The sequence below is a fragment of the Sphaeramia orbicularis genome, chromosome 16 (genome assembly GCF_902148855.1).
Source record: "Sphaeramia orbicularis chromosome 16, fSphaOr1.1, whole genome shotgun sequence".
Lineage (NCBI taxonomy): Eukaryota > Metazoa > Chordata > Actinopteri > Kurtiformes > Apogonidae > Sphaeramia > Sphaeramia orbicularis.
In genome coordinates, this window is record NC_043972.1 from 32,336,878 (window position 1) to 32,361,407 (window position 24,530).

At 38.0% G+C, this 24,530-nt stretch overlaps 2 protein-coding genes across 3 annotated transcripts; both read right to left on the reverse strand.

Moving 5' to 3' along the window:
• Positions 1-1,618: 1,618 nt before the first annotated feature.
• Positions 1,619-24,488, reverse strand: macc1 (MET transcriptional regulator MACC1). 2 transcript variants are annotated; one of them, XR_003937755.1, is made up of 6 exons: positions 24,360-24,488; positions 22,309-22,430; positions 20,184-22,234; positions 19,315-19,503; positions 18,445-19,200; positions 1,619-1,636 (listed from the first exon to the last, which is right to left on the reverse strand). XR_003937755.1 is itself a non-coding variant. In XM_030158569.1 (5 exons), exons 2-5 carry the CDS (start codon positions 22,421-22,423, stop codon positions 18,997-18,999), a joined length of 2,559 nt encoding a protein of 852 aa, XP_030014429.1. In that variant the 5' UTR covers positions 22,424-22,430; positions 24,360-24,488; the 3' UTR covers positions 17,949-18,996. The 2 variants fall into 2 exon arrangements, 1 of the variants encoding a protein (XP_030014429.1); XM_030158569.1 differs by lacking the exon at positions 1,619-1,636 and having other exon boundaries at positions 17,949-19,200.
• Positions 2,507-3,833, reverse strand: twist1b (twist family bHLH transcription factor 1b). The gene is made up of 2 exons (XM_030158570.1): positions 3,172-3,833; positions 2,507-3,008 (listed from the first exon to the last, which is right to left on the reverse strand). The coding sequence occupies exon 1, from the start codon at positions 3,702-3,704 to the stop codon at positions 3,198-3,200; it is 507 nt and encodes a 168-aa protein (XP_030014430.1). The 5' UTR covers positions 3,705-3,833; the 3' UTR covers positions 2,507-3,008; positions 3,172-3,197.
• Positions 24,489-24,530: the final 42 nt, after the last annotated feature.

Sequence of the window (24,530 nt, forward strand, 5' to 3'; positions counted from 1 at the left end):
ATTTTTAACTTAATTTTTAATTAATTAATTAATTTATTTATTTATTTGTTTTATGAGTAACCTGTCGTGCATAATTTATCACCTACCGCTGCGACACACACATGTTTAATGTATCTAAAAACTTTAAAAATCGTATGGAGACAGAAAACGCATGGTGCAATACATGCAAAACAAAAAAAAATTAAGACAGCATTATTTAATTATGTGCATTAATTAATTAAACGCCAATAATAATAATAATAATAATAATAATAATAATAATAATAATAATAATACTTTTTATTAAGATCACGGTTGAAATTGCTGTTTTAAATGATTTCCATAGTAATAACGCAGTCGTAGATTAAGCTGAAATTAACAGAATCTACTTTTTCATTTAGTTTTTCGTTTGACTTATACTATTAGTCAGAGGTTTATATGTGTCATACTTTTTTTTCTCTCTCCAAAGAGCCGGATGATAAATGTTCGTTCGTTTCTCAGTTACTCCCCTCCTGTAAGCCTCCTCCTTCCTCCCAAACACACACACACACACACACACACACACACACACACACACACACACAAACAGACACACAACTCCTCTCTTCAAAGAAGTCTGAAACTTTGACGGCTGTAGGCCTGTTAGTGCTGCAAGATACAGAAAAACCGTCCTGATATTCCCATCTGATCTTCCAGCTAAATAACACAGTTTTCTGTGAGCAGCTCCACATCTTACATAAGCACACGATGCCCCTCTGACTAGTTGTGCACATTATTCTTATGTCCTACCTCGGTGTCGATGGAGTCAGATGCACGGTCGGATGCAGGTGGTCCTTTTCTTGTTTTTGTTTTTTGTTTTTTTTAATCCGTTTTAATGATCAGACTTAATGCATGAGCTGAATGCACACCTCCAGACTGTTGTCGTGTCTGAGGCAAACGCAGCTCCGAGCTCTCTCCGTCTGCAGAGTAATGCACTGCACGGCCAGTCTCTGCACAGTCTGAACATCTGCTCATTTCACGTGACTTTCTTAAAAATACTAACATCTGTTCTAAATAGGTTTCATTCTGTGCCTCTGCATCGTGTCAATTGCCAACTCCTCTACTCTGAAAAAACTAGAGGAAACTTATTTAAGACCATAGGAGTTGAATTAGACACTGTTTTGCAAAGAAAATCCGGAGGTTTTTTTTTTTGCGACACACATGCCACAAATGGACTCCAGATTGTTGTTTGGTTTTTTTGTTGTTGTTGTTGTTTGTTTTTGCACACTTACATATTATTTATCTGGTATTATGCAAAATCCTTTACATTTAAAAGCGTTTTTGAATGTGATCTTTCCGTCCAGGTTGTGTTTGTGACGCATTTCTCCTCATTTCTCTTCCATGTACAGATACTTGCCTGTACCTTCCCGGCCTCCTTAAGTTTCATAGACATCTGGGAATTCCATACATGCCTCGCAAGTCAATTACACACCTTCAAACGGACACACTCTTTGATTTGGACAGTGAGAAACACTTTCCCAGATCACTGAGATCAATCACCGCAGGATAACACTATGAAAGATTTATTTAGTGACAATAATCAGGAATACCTTTCATGGCTGCAATAACATCCACAAATACTCTGAAAACCTTATCACGTCATGTTTTACATTTTCAACTGGGATAAAAATCTGCAAAATTATAAGGTTTGTTTTTAATATAGATAATCGTACGAATTATGCATTAAACGTTGCTTTATTTTGTCTTCATATTGTATTGTTTTGCTACAGGATAATAATAATGCAGCATGAAAATGTGATATTTTCATTGAATAATTTTGTTCAACAAAATGATTATTAACTGTGCATAAAAAAAGACAGTAGCATGTGTGGAATGGCAGGTTGATATGACCTCAGTTTAACTTATTTTCTAATAATGGTTAGTTTAAGCCCAGTCCTTAATCCAACTCTAAACAAATCAAAGGATAGAGAGACTCAAAGATACTTGCAGGCTTAGAGTTTGCAATTTTAATTAAAATGGAATTTTAACAGAGTTTATATAGACTGGCTTTCGTTTCTACTGTTATTTATTTATTTATTTTAAAGTTTTTCTGTCTTAAAAGTGTGCTTTGAGACTGGATTTATCTGTTTTACTTGTTAAGAAAAGAATTTGTCAAGTGATAAGCTTAGCCTTTTTTTTTTTTTTTTTTTTTTTAACTTTTTGGATTAAAAAAAAGCTGCATGTTTCTGTTTCCCTCCCGTTTTTCCTCGAGCCAATAATAACGCCATCTGTTTTCCCAAGTGACTGGTGATAGTGGAAGCTTTTGTCATAAAATCTGATGTAAAGTGTTGTCCGTTTTAACTAAGACAGAGAGCTATTTATCACAGTTTACATATAATCTACGTGCATTTATTTCGTTTTCAATCTGATGCATTTGTAGAAAGTATGTGAAATATCCTTACTGTCGAATAAAATAGAATTAAACTCACATTCAATAAGACAAAAAAAAAAAAAAAAGCCAAACACAAGAAATGTCATCGTAATTTTCTTTAATGCAAAAAAATACAAATATTTACAAAAATGATAATAAAAAATAGGAATGTATTTGTATTTCAAACACAGGATTTTTTTCCTCAATGTAACACGTTTCACCAATAAATAAATAAATGTATTCTGAAAATATTTTTTGCACAGGTTAGATCCACAAGTCAGCCTAATGTGAGCTACACCACCAGTTGACAGTCTCACACAAAAACCGCTTCAAATGCACTTTGACCTCCACAGAAATAAGTCCAAAGGCATGCATTTAAAAAAAAAAAAAAAAAAAAAAAAATCCCTTGTCTTTTCATATTCAACATTCGTCGTCAACAGTATGAAAACACACCATGGGATATGGGGTGTTTGGAACTATAACACACGGCTGCAAGTCCCACTCGGGCCTCTGCAAAATGATCCCCAGAGCCTCTGTCGTCTTTGGTTTAAATAGTGATCCCATGTATCCAGCATTGGACTCCAGATTTGTCCCGTCAGAATAAAGAATCAGCAGTCACCTGTAGGGTTAGACATGAATGAATAAACTCACACAGAAAAAAAAAAAAAAACACTGATCAGATTTAAAACAAAAGTGTGTTGGTATAAGTTTCAGTCCCATCATAGAATTATTTCATCATTTAAGGCTTGGATTTATGCAACATGGGTCAAACCAAATCGTACCATTTTGGGCATAATTCCTCCAGGTGCTAGTGAGATGTTGACATGGACCAAGCACCCTCCATCCTCCAAACAGAGAAGGCGTAGCTCAGCCTCTCATGAGCCACATAACTACAACTTGACATTTTGGAGTCCAGCTCGTCGCTCTGCAGCACCTGGCACAGAAAGTCGATGTATCTGGCTGCAAGTTTAAGAGTCTGTATTTTGCTGAGTTTGTCCGAAGGCAAAGTGGGGATAATTTTCCTCAAAGCTGCAAAAGCCTCGTTCAGAGACTGGGTCCTCTGTCGCTCCCGGACGTTGGCCATGACGCGCTGAGACTGGAGCTCCTCGAAAGACTGGGGGCTGCTGCTGCTGGACTTCTTCCCTCTTTTCCCAGGGGTAGGGCTATCTGAGTCCTCCCCGTTTTTCCTGCTCGGTCTCCTCTTCCTCCCACATCTCTTCGGCTGCCTGTCCAGCTCCCCCTCGCTGTTGCTCAAACTGTCCACAGGAGAAACAGGGGAGCTGCCCGAATCTTCCCCCATATTTTCCTCAGACATCACCACTTTGGGTTGATGGCGGCTGCAAAAGCTCCCAAAAAAATGATTCCCCTCTCATGAAGTCAAAGAATTAGTCCACCTGTAGGGCTGTGTGACTCTAAAGACACCAAAGTATCCATAGATGGGTCCCTGGGAGGACAAATCTTTTCTGATACTTGAGAAACTTAGGCAGTTCTTATAGGGTGCATGGCGTAAACTTTTTGGGGAGGGACAGGATTGGCTAAGACGATGCATTACGTAAATCGAGGGGTGGACGCATACAAGGAACTATCAGAAAGGCTCTTAATACAAAGTCAGAGCTGGAAAGGATAACTCTTCTGTTTCACTTCATTACATGATAAGCAAAAACACAATAAAATCTCACTTTTAACATTATTCACTTTCACTCGCAAGTTTAAGACATTCAACATTAATGGTTATTTAAACGACATGTGTAACAAAATAGAAAGAAAATAACCCCTCAAATCCACTTTTTTTTTTTTTTTTTTTGCTTTTCTGCGGTTTAAAGCGTTGACAGTGGGATCTTTTCTCATTCATTATCCTCTGGCATTCAGAAATATGCCCACTGCCATTTCACATAAACTTATGACAGCATATTTATAGCAGCAGTGATGTGTAGAATTCATTTACTGCTCACAATAATACACATATAATGTTAATCTTGCATTGTATTGACTCAAAAAGCAAGTTCGCAGGTCTTTGTAGAGCAAAGCCAAATGGATTCTGAATTTATGATTCCATATAGACCAGCAGAGATAAAAGAGTCCTATAGGTAACATATGAACCAAATCTTATTTTTGACATACAGCCAGTACTGCTGTTATAAACCTTTCTTTGCTGCATGCTCTGATTATATTGCCCACAAGGGGGCATGTTTTAAGAAGGGGTCATTGCAATTTGCCACAGCAGCAACATGCATAAATCTAACTCTATATTTCCATTTATTTTATTTGCCTAAAGAAACAAAACAAAAGGTAATTATTCCCTGTTGGTGAAACGAGGAGAGAGGATGCTCTGTGTGCAAATCTTCCAGATATTTACTAGGATGGTGATACAATATCCATCTTGTTTAGTGGAGGATTACTTTGTTTAGGTTGAGACGGCTGTGGTCCACAGGAGCAGCATCTGGTTCAGGAAACAGGGGGGCAGTCAGGGCCAGAGGTCACAACACCAACGAACATCCATTTACATCTTCGTGGAGGCCTGAGACTGAAGTATTGTTCCAAGGAAAACCTCGGGGTAACACAACACACAGGGTTGTTTAACTGGGATGTGTACTGTTTCTATTTTAACTAAACATGTCAAATCAATGAGGAGACACACTTTAATTCTCAACCATTTCAAAATTCTTTATTATTTTTCTGCAAGGTTAATTTGGATCTCTAACTTGAAGTTTAAGTGTTGTATTAATGAACATAAATGGACAAATAACACAAGAGACGTCATATTCATCTTCAGTCTTGTCCAGGTGTGTGCACCTGGTGGCCCTGTCCATGGTGCTGATCTCAGCACAGACACTCTGTACCTGCTCTACATCACACCATAAAGCTCTGTGTGCATTGGTTTTCTCTAAATATTAAAAATAGGGAAATATTTTCATTTAATAGTCATGTTTGAAGCTAAAAGCATATGTTGACTTTTTATATGTAGATATGTAAAGAAGTTAAGCAAATATGTAATTGTATTGTTTTGGAGGTAATTCTGTCCTCGTATAAAACAGATCATATATACAATAATATTCCTATGTTCTTTAAACAAGGGCATTTTGTGATATTGTGTCTCTTTGGTCAATTTCATTGTTAAAAGTGTAACTCCACCTCTACCAATTGTCCACTCTTCTCCTATCACAATATTAATAAACAACAATAAAAGTCACATATTATGACCTATGTTGTCCCCCATGTTGTCAGTTTTGGCCACTAATTAGTTTATTACTGTTATTTTTTTATTGTAATTAAGGGAAATAAATTTGCATTTTATCTTAAAGAAGTAAAATAAAATTGGTATTTAGTACATTATTTGCAGAATAATCATAGTCTTAAGTAGAAATATACATATTAGCTCCTTTTACACAGCACTTCTGTTCCGGGAATATTTGGCCTTTATTCCGGAACAGTGTCTGTGTAAACAAAATGGTGGGATCATTTGGTCCCACCTTTATCGCAGCTTTGTAACACCTCTGGAGGTAGTAACAGAGCCGTGATAAAGGTGGAATCATGATTCCAGATTATGTAAAAGGAGGAACACCTCTCATTCCACAACCAAGGTGTGACATTTTGATGAAGTTTTGCGTGTGTGACCCCCGTGCCGAGGGGATTTAAAAATGAGCACAGGCCATGTACAGTAAACAAACATATCAACATGACTAGAAAGATGTCCAACTGGGGAGATGTTGAGATCCGTGAGCTGTTGTCACTTTGGGCGAAGGACTCTATCCATACTAAAATTTGTGGAACGGTGGAAGACTCTAGAGAGGAGCAACACCACTATGCTTGGGGTATTTCCGACGTGGAAATTATATGTCACACTATACCCTGCGCTGCATCACCGCCCCTTTGATTCCAGAACGCAGGGTCGCTGTGTAAAAGTCCAGCCTGTCTCACCTCTGCTACTCCTTTGGCTTGGCTGTGTAACTTGGTCAATGGTGGAAAAAAGGAGGGATCACCATCTTGCCTTTTTTCCAGGATCTCTGTGTAAAAGTAGCTGTTGAGTCCAGTTGTCCAGTCCAGAACTTCACTGTATCTAACATTGACAAGATTTTGTACATTCTGATAGGAGTTATTTAAAATGTAACTTTAGTTTAATTTTACACAGGATTTCCAGAGTTAAAAAGGGTAAAACCTAATCCTAGCATCTGGCCTTTTTCATAAACATTGTCTAAAATCTAAGTGGTTGGTTCTTGGCCCATGCCCTCCTCTTCCACTATGTTTCATGAAAATTGGTGCTGAAGTCCACATGTAATCCTACTGACAGACAGAGCAATGAAAACATAACCTCATTGGTGGAGGTAAAAATAATAATGAAGCTAATATTATTGAAGCTAAAGCTAGTAATTAGCCACTCTCCATTTACATTTATTGGCAAATTTCTCTGTAGAGCTCAGCTTGTTGCTGCTGAAGTGACTCTGAGAAAACACAGCTGCTCCTTGAGAATATGATGTCATTACAGGACAACTCCTCCAGTGTTGATCTTTAATAAAGGCAAAACCTTCATCAGTCAGTTACAGGCTGTCACTGCTTGACAATTACTAAAATGAAGAGGAGATACGCTGATTGTTTTCCAGTGTGAGTTAATGTGGATTTCTGTCCTTTTGGTCTGTAGCAGCAGCAAATACTGATGAAGAAAGTCTTTGTCCTTATCGATGAGCAGCGAGTGGGTGTTTTGATAAAGTCAAGTGTATGTTAGTGACTCATGCAACTTGACACACCAGTCATGAGTGACCCCAGAGCGCCATTAACCACCCCTCCCCGAGGTCACATCAAGGCAGACACAACTCAGGTTCTCACTCAAGTCTGAACCCGAGCCAGATCCACAGAGACCTGTCTATTTTCTCTGCTCGAGCCTTGGAAGGCAGTGTTTCTCTATCAGCCTACTCATATCTATTGAAATAACAAACCACAGTCCTCCACATGTACGAGGCTCCCACCATTGACAGTGATATTCATGTTCACTCCATTAAAGTTTAACCGCAAACAGTCCAATGCCAGTTCGCCAAGATGGATCAGCTGCACGCAATGAGAATAGACAGGGGTGCGTTCTTCAAAGAGCAGCACCAGATATCCTCTAATCAAGCTTCAGGACTAACAAGGTCAAGCAGCACGGCTGGATGATAGCATGTTTCCTTGTTAGATTCAGTAATAGCCTCAAAATGTCCCATTCTGTGGAGAAATCCAGACACCATATCAGGAGGTTTTTGATAACAGCCAGTCCAGCGGTGGTGAGAGAGGATCTGGGGTGTTGAATTGGGAGGTGAGGATGAAAACAGGACTTTATAAGCTGTCTGGAGCCAGGACTCCTGAAGTTAGCTGTAAAAGAAAGCCTTTGAAAACCAGGGACTTTGAAGTTGCAGGTTCTAATCGCAAGTTCAAGTTGGTACTCCAGTAGCAGAGCACAATTTAACTTTGTGAGGGAAGCCATTCCTGCTGTCTTATCTCACAAAAGTATTGATTTTTATAGAACGGCAGACACTGGCTTTGTGAGTGACTATTTACTCGTGTATTCTTGTGTGTGTGTGCATGTGTGAGCGCAATAGATGCTCTGTTTAATCTATTCACGTCACTCTAATGACTCTGTGGGATATCACACAGCTCTACCGCACAATGACACCTTATTAGCCACTAAGAACCAACAAACCTTCAGTATGTTTTCACAGCTTGGAAGTTTGAGGTGATGTGGGGTCTGTGGAAGAACTGGCATCCCAGCAGTATAATCTGTTTAAAACACACACACACACACACAAAATAAACAAAGGCCTTCCACTGAGAGCTCGAGAAAAAGTTGCACTGGTTTGACTTTACTCACTAAACAACAACATGATATTGTGGTGAAAACAAAGCATATGGCTGTCTTTCTGGGTTCTACATATTTTAACCCAAACAGCCTCACTTGTAACAATCTGTGAAGACCGTTACTTGAATATCCGCTCATATATTTCATGCCCCTGCCAGTACTAAAACTTAAACCTCAACACCACTGAGCCATGCCTTCTGCTGCCTATAAAGCACGCTGCCACCCTGCAGACCACACACACTTTCAACCAGGCCACGGCTGCATGGAGACCAGTGCAGTGACCCATGCAATGAAAATATCTGTTCACAGAGCTACAGTAGCTTTACCAGATTTTGTCCGGACGAGGAGCTTGACAGGTGCTACTGCAACTTTCTGCATAGTTCATGAGGACAATTGTACTAATATGCTTCCTTTTGGTACAATGTGTGATAATTTAGAGGGGGTTTCAATGATATTTATTTTTTAACCGCCTTTGTAGGTACATTGTTGCCAAAAAAGTTGGAATTAAATATTTTTACCTCTTCTCATGAAATGATTGTGACAATGTTATCTATTCTTAACAAAGTGTAATGGACTCAGAATGTCATTGCACCTGATCAAAGGTGGTTACTAATATGTATAAATAGAAATAAAAACAGGAATGTGTCAGAAAACAAAATATATTCCAACTTTATAGGCAACAGTGTATGGTCATTTTTGCATGCTGTTATTGTAGAGCAGTTTAATTGCATGATTATACCAAGAGGTGTTTCTTCTAACCAACGAACTTTCAGAATGAGGACATTTTGAGAAGTAGCAAAAGCATTACAAAGATGTATTTGACTGTAAAAGTATCATGCATTCAGTGAAGGGCTTTAAATAGGAGTTAAGAGCATTTTAAGAGGAGAAAATAGTGTTGGCTTGCAAGTGCTAAAATTACCGAAACAACAAAAATACCCCCAGTGATAGATTTGTGTTGCTGTGCTCAACTTTAAGATGTTTCTTGCTGAGATTTACCTTAACACTAATAGAAGACATGTAGTGCATAAAACATCTAAAACAGTGTCTTGCAGAAACAGTGTCCCAGTTACTTGCTAATACACCACTGTCAGCAGATTTACAGTTGTGTTCTGGAGATGGAAATGTGCCAGTGAGATGTATGTAAATATAAAAAGCATATGTCACAGTTCATCTGATGTGGATATAGTTACCGTAAAATTAAGACTCTGCTTAAAGTCAACAGTTCATAGTCACTATTTCATTTCAAACAGAATGTGCTGGAGTCAACACAGTAAAATTACTGTCCAAATATGGTTTCATTCTAACTACCCTTAAATTCTACATTGAAAACATCACAATAAACTAGAAAAGGCACCCAGAGAACACAAGCCCCTATTATGGCCAAAAGTCCACTATTATTGTTTTTCTACAATATTATTAAACTACACACAAACCATAAAATATTACCTATGTTTGCCCCTTTTTCTCACTTGGTCTTATTACCAGGTTGTAAGTTTGCCTGGGGCTCTCTATTGTTAAAGAGAGTGAAAAACACATTCAGCCTCCACCCTTTTTTCTGGATGTGCTCCAAAATATAAAAGGTTCATCCTTGGCCCATGCCCCGCTCTTCCAGAAAGTTTCATGAAAACTGAAAATGAAAATTGAGTGATCACATAATGTCCTTGGCTGAGATAAAAATGTATGGAATCTTCCATAATAGCTGTATATATAAGTTAAAAAACTGATCTGTGCCTCTGCATTAATCTGTTTGTTTGTTTTTTCTTCTTTTATTTATATATATATATATATATATATATATATATATATATATATACAGTACATAACTCTCTAAACTCACATAAACTCACAAAAAAGTTCTGCTGGTGCATGCTGGGTAACAAATGCTTTAATTGTTTCATATTGAAGTTTATCAGACCACATGAGGTTGGAACTGCCATCGCTCACATCATCAAAAATACAAGAGAAAGACAAACAGTCTGGAATGTAACAGCAATGTTTTTTTTGTTGTTTTTTTTTTTTATCTTAATCTGTGGCTTAAAGCCCAGAGAAATAACCCTGGCAGTGTACACACTGGAAAATGCAACATGCCTTGTCACAAATACTTATGCAAGTGATGAGCATAATGTCGGTAGTCCAATGCGGTTCTTCGCTCTAACCACAAGTGCTGTGAGGTGTCCCACCACAGTCCCTGTTAATAAGGACTGTGTGAGGAGAGAGGAGGTCAAACAGAGTGCTGCAGCTGTGTATGAGGATGAATAGCGTACAGGGAGATGATGGGCAGAGGTGTGGGGGCGGGGTGCGAGGACCTGGGGAGTGATCAGGACAGAGGAGGGTCTCCGATCCTCCACCAAAAACAACAGGAGAGCATGGTAGACATACACACATAGATACATCTATATGCATTATTATATTTTTTCAGAGGTTTGTATTTGTTTGTCGGATGTTGTTGTTACATGAAACTGTATTTTGGAGAGGAAATAATTAATTCATATCAAGTCTAAGTGTTTTGTGGTTAAAGTAGTGCATCATCTGCTAGGATGTGAATTAACATTGCATATTATACAGGGTGGGGAAGCAAAATTTACAATATTTTGAGGCAGGGATTGAAAGACAGTGTATGACCAATTAGTTTATTGAAAGTCATGAGAATTTGCCACAAGAAAATTGACATAATAGAAAATGTTTTTATTCTATGTGTCCTCCTTCTTTCTCAGTAACTGCCTTCACACGCTTCCTGAAACTTGCGCAAGTGTTCCTCAAATATTCAGGTGACAACTTCTCCCATTCTACTTTAATAGTATCTTCCAGACTTTCTTGTAATAGTTTTGCACATAGTCATTCTCTTCTTTACATTATAAACAGTCTTTATGGACACTCCAACTATTTTTGAAATCTCCTTTGGTGTGACGAGTGCATTCAGCAAATCACACACTCTTTGACGTTTGCTTTCCTGATTACTCATATGCGCAAAAGTTTCTGAAAAGGTATGGATAATAGTGTTAGGTATGATTATGACATCAATATATGCTTGGTTTCAAAGCAATTGACGTAGTGCCTGCTGAGAAAAAACAACTAAATGTTCATTGTAAATTTTGCTTCCCCACCCTGTACATATTATATAAACATGCCTTGGTACAATAAAATAAACTTAGTTCTAGAAAAATAGATAGATAGATAGATAGATAGATAGATAGATAGATAGATAGATAGATAGATAGATAGATAGATAGATAGATAGATAGATAGATAGATAGATAGATAGATAGATAGATAGATAGATAGATAGATAGATAGATAGATAGATAGATAGATAGATAGATAGATAGATAGATAGATAGATAGATAGATAGATAGAGATAACCCCAATACCCCTCAACCCTAATGATCTATTTTCACTATCAGATACTAATATATTCCCTATCCACATTCCTCCAAACAGACTTTATGCAGATAGCTTTAAACCCAACACTGCACCACAATAAATTAAAAGACTCTAAAACAACCTTTGCAGGCAGTCATCTCTGAATTATGTGAGGTAGTAACAACACTAACTCTCCTCTCAACCACAGCTGTGTTCCCATCTCCCCCAGATTTCTGCTCACCTCTGCTCCTCCCAGTGTGTCAGTTAGAGGCGACCTCCTCCTCCTTAAGTCAGACCAATCTGTCAGGACACAATAGGCTACCTCTCCAGCTATGTTGTTTTTGGAACAGGAACCTTTCAGCCTTGCTTGTTCTCCCTCGTGGTTGACAGAAATTAGCCAAGAAGACACTCTTTGACGGATTTATCTCTCATTCTCTCTCTCTTTCTCTCTCTCTCTCTCTCTCTCTCTCTCAACTCAGCTGACTGTAGTTTCTTTTGCTCTCGGGGTATTGTTTACTTTTGCTCATCAATGTGGAAGTTCTGTGATCACGGCCACCCAGCTGGGGATCTCTTCAAGATGTGAGACGATTTAGCTGTATCTCCCTTGAACAATTACTCTAAGAGGAGAATAAACAAAACAAAACAAAAAAAAAAAACCAACAAAACGAACACTAGTCTGCATGTTGGACTGCATCATTATCCTGACTTCACACATGGGCTGTTTCCTTTACATTACTATAATCAGGTGCTGTTATGATGAGTGAAGGTGCTTGTCTTTGCTTTATCCAGATACTGAAAGATAAAGTCTGTCAAAGTCATCAGCTTATGTTGTGAAGCGCAGACACCTGCAGTTTATGGCTGTTCTCACCATCTGCTCTCCATTCCAAAAGAAATAACAGGTAAAACAGAGAACACCTTTATCATAAGGATCTTACAGAAGAATATAATCCTGACATTATGTGCTACTATAGAGGTATTTAGATTTATTTACATGAAACAGAGGTTAAAATGTGGAAAATCCCACTAAACCTCGAGACACATTTTAAGCCACATTATAAAAGGCCTAGTTGCAAAATGCTCATTATCTCAGTGATGTTCTATTTTTGCCATCCCTGTGTCTCATTCCCATTCCTCCTCCATCTGGTTTTTAGGTTATTGACAAACTGTGGGCGTCACGGTTGGTATATCAGCCTGTCAGCAAACACGTTCTTTGCGCCTCCCCCACACCACCGTGCTTCACCTGACAAAACTCTTTACCACAAGATAGCTTGTGATCACATCAACAAAAATAAACCTGTCTCCTAAAAGTGGGGACTGGATAAAAGCAGATATAACGTGTGTCATTCCACTGATGGCAAAGTAATCTCAGTAAATCAGGGACTGACTTTGTTGTGGTCTGAGGTGCAGATGCATCCTCGGATGTTTATCACAAAGCGCACCAGTTATTTGTGTGTTCTGATTTTCTTTAATCTTTATCAAAGTGTTTGTGCCATGACGAAATTCAGTTTCTACAAGGTTGGTCGATGGAAAAAGTGAGAGTGAGAGGAAAGCGAGGTGTCCAAGGATGTGGATGGTGATTACTCACAAAGCGGCTCTAAATGCTGCCAAACTCTTCAGGTTGTTTTTTTTTTTTCCCTGTGAGTCATTTGGTCGTAGAGCTTCCTCCTTCCCAGTGGTGGTCATGGGAAGAGGCTCCGAGCAGACTGTTAGTCAGAAGAAAGGTATTGAACTCTGAGCAACGTTCGACACCTTGTAACACACACACACACCACTAACATTTCCAGCTAAAACTTGAAACATCCAAATCTTTAGGAGTTTATGAACCTGCTACAAAATCAAAGAAACATCCAGGCATCAGGCACAGATAAAAATAAACCATGAATTGCCAAGAACAATTGGAATATTATTCAGTTTCAGTTCGGTGTGGTTTGGTAAAGATTTTCAGACATCATTTCCGTCTTGGTTGATTTGCTTGGTCTTTTCTGTGCATTAGTCCACCCTTACTGCAGGTTGTTGTGGTCTCAGTATATAATCCTTTACTGACTGACTAAAACACTAGTGATAAATGAAGTGCAGCCATAGAAACAGTAAACCCAAGCTCTTTTTTTGCTGTCTTTTCTAATTGCTGAACTTTCTCTGCTTTCACATCATCTATTACCAAATTATAAGGGTGCAATCTGAAAAGGGTTGAGGATGGGGGGGTAGGAGACACCAGCACCTCTACCTTTGCAGGATGCATAAATCACCAGGCTAATAAATTGAAAGCTAAATGACTTCTTGCCCTCAACATATATCATGGAGGCAAACCAAATGAAGCCTTATATACCCTAGAGGACAGAGGAATGCTTCTGTTCATAACAGTGATTTGTGGACGGGTCCCATGGCTGCTGGCGTCAGAAATCAGAGTCAAACTGTTTGGGCCACATGCAGCCTTACTTATAGCTGTATGTTTATGTATTTCAGATAAAGATAAAGAAAGATAGAAGAGTCTGTTTACTTTGTTTTTTAGTGTTTTGAAGAAAATACAAAAAAAAAGTGTTCAACATTTGTAAATGGTTGAAAATACATAAAAGATGGTCACAGATAATCAATGGTGTCTTTGCTTTATCTATTTTCATTTATTTCACACCTCAGTTCTTTACACATTTCTTCCAACAGCTTTTTTTTCTCATTATTTTTGACACACTATAGGTCCTACTTCTATCATTTTCCTTCCATGCTTTTATGTTTCTTTATTTCTGTTAAAGTTACATTTCTAATTGCCTTTTTTCACATGAAGCTAAAAAAAAATCTGATAATGTGTGGCAGTTTATTTCATTATAAATACTGACAAGGTTATGAAACCAATTTCTTGTGTAACTGTCATTTGAGAATGTTTTTCCTGATGTGAAACAACATGAATAAACAAGCATTATGTGGGTGTTTTTTCTCCCTGGGTAAGTTTAGAATGGTAAAGGCACATCACACAGTGAACACAAATATGCAAATTAGACGACTATGGTTAACCTTAAGATTGATACAATGACGCCCCCTGCAGGTTTAAAACTGTTGAATATTCGCCGTGAAACAGAAGTGGATTACAAATACTGTGACTTTTCTTTATGTTTGTTCTTTAAATCTAAAACAAAACAAACAAAAAAAAAAAGTTGTAATAAAGATTTAAAATATATATTTATATTAATAATGAAAACATCATAAACATGGGGCAGAAAAGTAATTGTGAGAAGGTTAATTCATCTTTCATTAGGCAAGTTTGTTGGACATGTTACTAAGAAACTAAACATTTTTAAGAGGGGAGGAAATTTTTATGGCACCAAAATAATATTAATGGTAGTCAGCATCCTTTCAGGAGAGAATCATCAAAATTTTCTTTGAGAAAATGAAAAAGCAGTAATGGTCAACATTTGTCTTGGCAGATAGCTGGGATGAGAGCCAGAAGAAACAGCAATTTCAGCAACTTTTTCTTCTTAAAGAAAATAAAATCCTGCCAACCTTCATTTAATCCCACCTGGATCACCGCAGCAGATGGAGCAGCTGAGATGGGCTTTGTTTGTGAGGTCTCACCTTGTTCATCGTCCTGATGAGGAGTAGGATCTGTCTGGTTCACTATGGGATCTGTGGTTAGTATTTGCACTGGATAAAGCATTCAGGAAATATAAATGAAGTATGTTGTGCAAACATAGCCAATCTCAAACCTCAGCATCTTGGACGCGTGCCTAGCTCAATACATTACTGGAACTGTTATGCAGCCGTCATGTAATGCACTTCAGATATGGCTGAGAACATTCTCAGTTTGCATAATATCACACTCTTGTCTGCAAAGAATTCACATCAGTGAGAAAACACTTGAACGTGTATTTGCCTTGATATATTTAGAGGCAATACTCAGTATTAGTACAGGTTTGGCAGGAGCTTCAGGCTTAATGTGTGATCTAATTAATGTGTTAATGTGTTGATGTGTTATAAGGAACAGCAGTGGCTCCTGTTTTTCAGGGTAAAATATCATCAATCTGGAGATGCACAGATATAAACATATACTCTGATGTTCATTTTCTGTCTTAAACATTTAGTTTCATAAAAGTAAAAAGGTTTTTTTTTTTGTTTTTTTTTCCAGTAAGACGCTTTGAGATGTTCTACTCAGCACATCTTAAAGCTAAAAAAAGTAGTTTTGTGAGGCAGACGGTGGTTAAATGGACAAAAACTATGGTGACATGAGTCATTCTTCTGCCTATTCTCTACAAGTGGATGAGTAAATGTGGTATGTTAGAAGAAGTTTGATGCTTCAAGGGAAGTGTTGTGGTGGAATTGTTGTGGCATTCTGTGCATTCTCATGGTTTGCATTTCCTGGTGAATAGACTGGGTAAATACCAGAAAACTCCAAGCAATAGTTGTTTCTGATTGAAATGGAGTCTTTCACAATAACAATGTTAATGATAATAGTGAACAAAGGCTCACTTATAGTAAAAAAACAAACAAACTGGACTCTAACAAGGAAACAGATTCTGTTCCACTTTACACCACCCACATCTAAGAGGGATTAGGCAAGCAATGTTTTAAAGTACATTTTTGCTGATGATTAGCTATTGTGTACAAATAACAATGATTTTCTGGAATTAGAAGTGTAATCACACTGTACTCTTTTGTTATGTAATATCTAAAAATCGACCATGGAATTTACTGTGGGTGCACAAGCTGCTCTGAAAGACAGGGGGCGACATGACGCTTTGTGGCTGTTTGGGTTTATCACTAACATGCAGGTTTTGTTTATGCAAATACTATGCATATGGTGCACCTCAAGAGGGTTCAAGCTCAACAGAATAGAAAGTAAAAATAAAAAACAAACAATCTAAATAAAATTGAGGAAAGAAATACCTGTTATTTTAATACATGACACATGACCTTACATTACATTGCAATTTACAATATTTATGTAGGAGGAAAGTGAATGTAAAGCCCCTGGCAGGCACCAATAGTCACTATAATTAACTATCTGCGCTCACATACTGCTGCCATAAAATGGTCCCAAAACAAAAGTGGTCACATTTCATTAGTTGCAAAGTTTAGCGCCTCACTGCCTCTGAAAAATGGAGACCGAAGACGGCAGCAACCAACATGCAATTTTCATTTGTATTCCTCCTTTTTTTTTGGAAAATGTTATAATCTGTTCTACCATTAAAACTAAAACTACATTCTTTGAAATCTATACATACAAAATGAATACTAAAGTTAATTTACAAATCATCCAAGCAATGCTTATACAGTGACTACAGTGACATATTTTTACGATTAATCCTACAGTAACAATTTTCAGGTTTGACAGCCTAGTTTGTCTGATGTCTAAGGCACATAATTTGACAGATAATTCCTCCACTGACCCTCATTCATCTCTGACTCTCATGAAAACAGAGGATCTTTGTCCTGTCTGCTCTGCATGAGACAGAGTGAGTACAGTGTAGTGTCCTACAAATGAGTGCAGCTCCATTTGTCATGTTTCTGAAATCTTTACAAAATGCACTTTTAAACTGCATTTTACATTTCAGCTGTTTAAAACTATAACTGAGCAGGTTTATATTTCAAAAGACACGCGAATGTCCATTTAATCTTCATATTCTTGTCATAATCAGGAAATTGTTTTTATTTTGACAAAGTGCATGTCAGTAAATTATGAGGTCCATGCAAAGATTTTTCTTTACTCACTGCCAGAGAAGTGACATAATGTTGGCTGACGAGGAGGCAAATGGGAAATTAAGGAGAGAATTGAAAAACAATATACTCACTTGATCTGAGGGATGTTTATACATACAATAATAAAATAATATGCAAAACCTGTCTTGTTTTGCCTCTCCCTTCTATTCATACAATCTTCACTCATTATAAATACATTAAACCCAATGTTTTGCATCACTGGTTTAGCTCTACACATAAAATCATTTTACATTGTTTATCATTTGCTCTTATTATTTGAACAAGCACTGTGTACATACTCACTCTCAGTTTGGATATTGAATCAGTGCACTTAGTTCCCAGACATTGCTGGATACCACTTCTCTTATTTGGTTTTTGTTTCATGAAGTGCATTTTCCAAGCCAAAGTAAAGTCGGTTCAGGATTTTTCGCTCTGTTTGATAGGGAACAGCACACAATGCTCTCAACTGAAACTGGCTAAAACAAACAGTGAAGAGAAATGCAAACAGTCAGAGAAAATCAATGGAAAGCACTTCAGTGAAAACTTACTGGATTTCATGCTGTGATTTCACTGTTAAAGTGGAAAAACTGCACACACACACACACACACACACCATGATGTTCATGTTATATTGAATGTTAACTAATAAATATGTAGTTTGTCATCACTAAGTTGGGGCCAAAAAAGTGTAAGATACTTTATATTTATTTATATACATTTACATCTTCATTCCAGTGTGAAATACATTCATCATCATTTAAAATGACAGTACTGTACATGGCACCACACTGAACACTGAGGCTTCCATTTGGCATCAAAAAAACACAGTTAATATGCACCAGTTACTCTTTATATCCCATGAAATAATCTGATTTAGACATATAAAATACAGTATAAAAATAGCAAATCCAGTAATATTTAGGACAACAATAGTTTATGACACACATACATAGTTACAATTTGTTTACTGGCAATGTGAAAACAGAAATTTCACACAGGTAGAATTCTCACTCTCAGTGAGATGAAATATATATTAATTAGAACTGACAGAATTAGCAGACTGTTAGTCAGCAAGTGTTCACATTTAAAGGTTACCTTACTATGCATTATTCTATGCTCAGAACATGTTCCTAGAGAAAACCTACAACTTCCACTGATACAAATACAATAAAATAATTTATGAACTTACTAAAATTATGTATATCATGTATGAAAATAATAAAGTCTAATATGCACTACATAATTTATATGTATAATATCCCAAATTAGATCCAAAGATAAAAAGGATTAAAGAATACCTGCTACCTACTTCTACTAGATCCTCTATATACTGGTTTGTACAATATTGTATCTTCATGACTAATCTACTTTGAAAATAGTGAAGTCATAGCAACGTACCTCATTAAGATAAATGTGTACAAACTCATTGGTAGTGATGTCTATTGGTAAAGCTCACTCTGCACATGCAGGAAGCATTTCCAAAAATGAAAATGATCTACCAAAATGAAATTTTACTCTGAGGACAAACATATAGAAAAAGAAGTTGTTACTTTTTCTCATATTTGCTGAGTGAACTGTCATTCATTCATAGTCACTCAAGTCAGATTTATACATATAGTGCAAGTCTTCATAAAATAATCCTCCTGCTTCCAGAGCTGTAAGACTAAACAAAACTCAAAGGTAACATCTCCACAAAAAAGTTGTTGTGTAACAAAACTTTCATTGTACTCTGCATTTTTAAGTTTTGGGGTATGCAGAGGCACGAAAGATATCGAGGCAGTTCACTGTGATGAGAGCACCAGTCAGGTGCCTCCACTGTTTGGTTACTGGGTTTTTCATTTTGTCCAAGACCAGGTGGAGATCCTGGATCATGTCTCTGTAACTGTCTCCATACCTCAGGCTCCAGGAGTACAGGAAGTCATAGGCAGGCTTCCACATCGACTGCAACAAACCATAAGTACAAGAATTCATTAAGAGTGCACTGGTACATATCAGTAATGTGACTTTATTGGTGTTATGTACAGTTTATCCATTTATGCTGTGACTGAAACTGACCTGAGGTCCCACTTCACCATTTTTGCCTCGGTGCGGAGCTTCATAACCTGCGATTTGAGCACTGGAGAGTTTCCCGATCTTCTCTGCGAGTTCTCGCCACCGAACTCCAAGTTCCACAGCGGTGGATAAAATGACTGTGGTCTGAATCAGCTGAGCCACAAGATTCACAGAGTCCATCTTCAGTAGACCCTGTGATGATAAACACATGGAGGCTCAGGACGACAGAAGCAGTCACATGGGTCAAACTGTTCTGGATTTTACACTTGGACATTATTTTGTCAAAAAAACTGAGCTGGAAAACATTAGATGGAAGGGAAGCTCAAATTCAACACACATCAAATGATACCCTTTATGGCAATTTTATTCATTTGGAAGATGCTGCATGTTCTTCCACATGGCAGGGATGCAGGTAGTGATCTGATTAATATACTTCATCTGAGGAGCCTTGTTTTGTTTCTGTTCTGTGTTTATACTTGGCTGCTACAATCCATTCAGTTTAACTGTTCTATATGGGGAGCTATAAGGAGTTCTGTGTTTGATTTTGGTATTTTAGGCCACATCAATATCCATATCTAATATTTGTAATCAAATACAAGTAGGTACCTTAATTTGTCAACATATAGTGCAGCATATAGCGAAATAAGCCTACCCATGTAGTCATTTTTCATACTATTACATAATATTAAGAATTTATTCAGTGAATTCCCTGAAAATATGTTGCATTATGATATGTATCTCTAACTGGAAATTAAGTAGCTTATGTTAGGTTGAGATTTTGATCATATTACATATCCCTATTTATGCATTCTCTTTCATGAAACACATGAATTCAGAAAAAATACAAAAATGCTGTCATATTTTCTACTTACAACCATTAGCTCATGCAGAAATTTTTTCTTGCTCTTCTCAGCGTGACAGTCTTCCTTCAGTTTTTCCAGCACACTGGCCACCTTGTCAGCCTCGGTTTCAGCGTGCCTCCGTGTGATGGTATCCAACAACAGGTTACGGTACCCTAATGAATTGGCAAACCCTCTCCAGCTAGTTATGTGTTCAGTTACCAGTGTCTGGATGGCAGAGTACATATAAGTGAGCTTCCTAAAGGGGAGCGTCATGTTGTCCAAGAGGACCTCGGTGGTGATTTGAATCCCAGTGAAATCAATCACCTGGTCTCTGGTTATGAGCTTGACGTTTTTGTAGTGAATCAAACCAGTCCTGCCTCGGAGGAATCCAATATACCACTCCTTTACCTTTGAATTGCCCACAGATCTAACACTCTCTCTGGAGAGGAGGGCCACTGTGTCCCCCTTGAAGTACTCTAAAAGGTACTCTACACGTGGCTGACGGAGAACAGACTTCAGCGCTACACCGTACCACTGCACATTCACTGGTTTGTCTTGAAATCTGGGGAAATCTGGGACACTTTCCTCAGGAATTGGGGATCTTCTCGCCATTTCAGCTCGTCTGTCTATTTGCCTCGACACTCGCTTTTCTGACCGCATTGGTGCTGCTGGTGGTGATTGGACTTGAAACTCTGCAACTGTTACAGCGTTTGATTCCTGTACTTGTAAATCTAAAGTAAATGGGGTCATTTCTGAATTTGCAGCACATGATAATGCCACTGGCAGATGCAATACTGTGCCTATTTTAAGCCGACTTTGCCTGACTTCTTTTACTTTGTCCTCGGATTTGATTTTGAACATTGATCCTGTGGTGCTAATTGCAACATTTAGGTCATTCAATTTGTCTGGTTTTATCTGATGCTTTCCCCACAGCTGCAGCACAAGTGGAGGCAGGTTTTTGTTGCCTCTGCAGATGTCAGAAAATGGGAGCTTAGGGGGAACGTCATCATGACAGCAGACCACTATTACAACCTTGAAAGATGGATGGATGTACCTGGGACCGTAAACCGCCACAGTAATTTGGCGGTCAAGGTAATCCCACACTGATGTAGCAGGTGTCTGGATTGCAGAAGCTTCTGCCGAGGCAATAACATAAAAATGTGTCTTTAGCTCCTGTAGTTTCATCTGCATCATGTTCTTGTATAGATAACAGTCATTTACAGGGAGATAAGGTCCTTCTCTTTTGTTGGACACTAACCCAACCACATTGGTCATCAGCTGACTGGAGGGGTCACTCTTTACCTCTGCAGACAGTTTCATGTCAACAGATATACACTCCTTTGTGTTGATGTTGCTGAGGACCACTTCTAGGAGTGGACTGATGGTTGTCGTGTAGTTGTTGTTGAGTCCAGGAGGAGGGTCGAGCATGGCTTTTAGTGTAACTTCCTGGATTTCCCCTGGAGGTACATGGCCCTCTGGGAAATGGATGCTGATTTCTGAGTCTGGTAACTGTACCGAGCCTCCGCTGTGGTCGATCTTACAGATGACCTGAAAGGCAGTGGCTTGTGTCTGAGCCCACCCAGGACTTTGGCTCATCAGGTTTAAGTCCAAACATGAGCGGGTTAACTGCCTGTGGCTCAGCCAGGCCATCTTATAGGCCTCTCTGTCATTCTTCAGCCACTCAAAGTCTGGGTTCAGAACCGGCCGAGGAGGTTTGAAGCTGTTCTCCCGCTTTGGCTGCTTTCTCTCCAAGTCGTCCAGAATATCTGAGGCGCTCCTCCATCTCCCAGAACGATTGCTGGCTTTGTGCTTGTTCTCCAAAAACTTCCCCACATTTCCTTCATCTGAAGATGTACTTATGGCATCATCATTACTTGAGTCCACATGTTTTTCAGTGTGTAGTTTCACATTAGAAGTGTTGGCATTCTGTTTGTCTGGGCTGCTGTGTACAATGTCGTCTAAGAAAGGATTAGAGCTGGAAAGTTTGTTCCAAAAGGGATTTTTTAACGGAGATGATGGTGTGACTTCAGGCTGTAAGAGTGGCCACTCTGAGTTCTGGGTCATTCGAGGCACATATCCACCTGAGAAAATATTAGCATTTGATTAAGATGTCTACTAACCCCCTTACTGTTTGTGTTTCGAAAGGAGATTTTACCATTTATGTTGTTGGTAGTTGGGATATTGTCATCCAGATCAATCAGTGTGCCCTCAGATTTACTCCTCATGAGACTCCCCACACGACGGAAGGATCTTGTTCTTCCAGCTGCCATGTTTTATCTGTAAAATATAAAATTGTTTTATTGAATTTCTCCCTTCTTTCCCTCTTGATTTACGCTTTGTTAGGCCTTTACATCAGTCGATCCCAAACATTTTCAGCTTGAGATCAAAAAAGAAAAACTGTATGTTTCCTTGGGACCCAAATTTACAAAAAATATGAAATGAACTACTATAGATCTTCTCTTTCTTGGACTCTTCCACTGTCATAGCATCTTTTGCAACTGAATCCCCTCTGCATTTCACACAGCTTTAAGTCTTTATTTATGACCTCTCCTAGAAAACACTGTTTTAATTAAGAAGATAAATTCACAAATCATATTGTTGTTGCATATATTCACAATTGGAGACCCATTTTACATCTCAACCCTCAATTTGGAAAAGACAGCTTTAGATCATTGATTCCCAAAGACTGGGAAGGGAGCTTCCTTTTTTTAAACACTACCCCTCACTACCACTTTAACCATAACAAAAAAAAAAAACTAACAGGAGAAAACAAGACAACAGAACAAGATATGCTGTTTTTAATGATATAACATGCCCTAAATCCTTATGTAATGTTCTATAAAGTGTAAAAATGGTTCAAAGCTCATGCATAAATTCACTCGACTCATGGTCTATATACAATCGCAGAAAAAATTATTAGACCACCCTTGTTTTCTTCAATTTCTTGTTCATTTTCATGCCTGGTACAAGTAAAGGTACATTTATTTGGACAAATATAATGATAACAACAAAAACAGCTCTTAAGAGTTTAATTTAAGAGCTGATACCTAGCCATTTTCCATGGTTCTCTTGATAATAACCAAAATCACTTAAGTTCTTACATCAGTATCTATGGGATTGTACTGCCAAAAACTGTTTTTAGGCATTCCATGGTTTCTTTTCTGTCGGTTTTAATCACATGATACACACAGGAGTTAGTACTTGATTGCATAACCATTGTTATTGATGACTTTTGATGGTCTAATAATTTTTTCTGCGACTGTAGTACAAGGCCCGTTGTGAAACTAGTCACAGTGTTTTCACTTTTAAAATGTCTTGAAGAAAAAAACACAGCTTTGGTTAAATTTATCAGGTTCACAAAGATACCAACTTTGTGATTTTTAATATGTATAACAACTACTGGAAAGATTATTAACCCATTTGGATAAATGTAATACCTGCCATAACTTCTCTTTAAACAGACATGCATTAGCAGACCTTGAACTAATGTTAGTGTTCTGTCTGAAACAATGTGAGCCTCAGGCTTTCTGGAAGGCTTCTGTCTGTTACAAGTAACTATTCCAAAGCATGAAATAAAGCTTGAACTCCTCAGTCTGTCACTTGTTTGCGTAAAAAGGACACTACCCATTCACAACCTGTCACAGTGAGTCAGTCATTAATTATGTGGTTTCTTACACCAGTGCACAAAAACAGGTTGGTCTTGTCAAGCCTATGACACAGTAGTCGCTCTTCTCAGCGGTTGTTGCCATGATCAAAGTGTATTGGCACTGGTCTCCTGTCAGTAAAAATGTCTACTACGTTGAAATACTGCTTACTTAGTATGCATTGTATTCTGTTTCCTGGAGAACTCTGTCCCTGTTTAATATTAGACGAAACAAAGTTATGATAATAATCTTGTGCATGTTCTATTTGTTTGTATATTTAATCAGCAAAACACACACACTCACAAAATCCTGCATGTATTATTAATCTAAACACATAAACAGTCTGCAGCACAGATTCTGACATATTATCCCTAATCTCCATCTTCACAAACCACTGTAACAAGTCAGCGGTCAGACTGAGAAGTACCAGTGACACCGACAGAACAGGTGTGTGTACACTGTATTTACATATTAATAATCTATGCCTTCTTTATTATAACAAGTAAAGAGAAAAACAACAAAAAACAGCCAAACAGGTAACAAATAAAAAGTTACTCCTTACCGTCGGCATGAGAAGTTTGTAGTTTTGCTTCGGCGCATTGGTAGGAGAAGAGGCCAACACTGTCATTTACACTTTTTTCTAGGGCGTATCTGAAGTTCACCTCCTCACGTTACAGCTCTTAACTCTGTTTGCTCTCAAACACGGAGCATTTTGGGACTGGGAGTTTAAAAC

Bases quoted from the DNA above. Each gene is read 5' to 3' on its own strand.
- twist1b (XM_030158570.1), bottom strand. From the start codon at position 3,704: ATGTCTGAGGAAAATATGGGGGAAGATTCGGGCAGCTCCCCTGTTTCT.
- macc1 (XM_030158569.1), bottom strand. From the start codon at position 22,423: ATGGCAGCTGGAAGAACAAGATCCTTCCGTCGTGTGGGGAGTCTCATG. The intron at 22,235-22,308 runs GTAAAATCTCCT...ATATTTTCTCAG, and splicing joins AACTACCAACAACATAAATG to GTGGATATGTGCCTCGAATG. The intron at 19,201-19,314 runs GTCAGTTTCAGT...GGTTTGTTGCAG, and splicing joins ATGGTGAAGTGGGACCTCAG to TCGATGTGGAAGCCTGCCTA.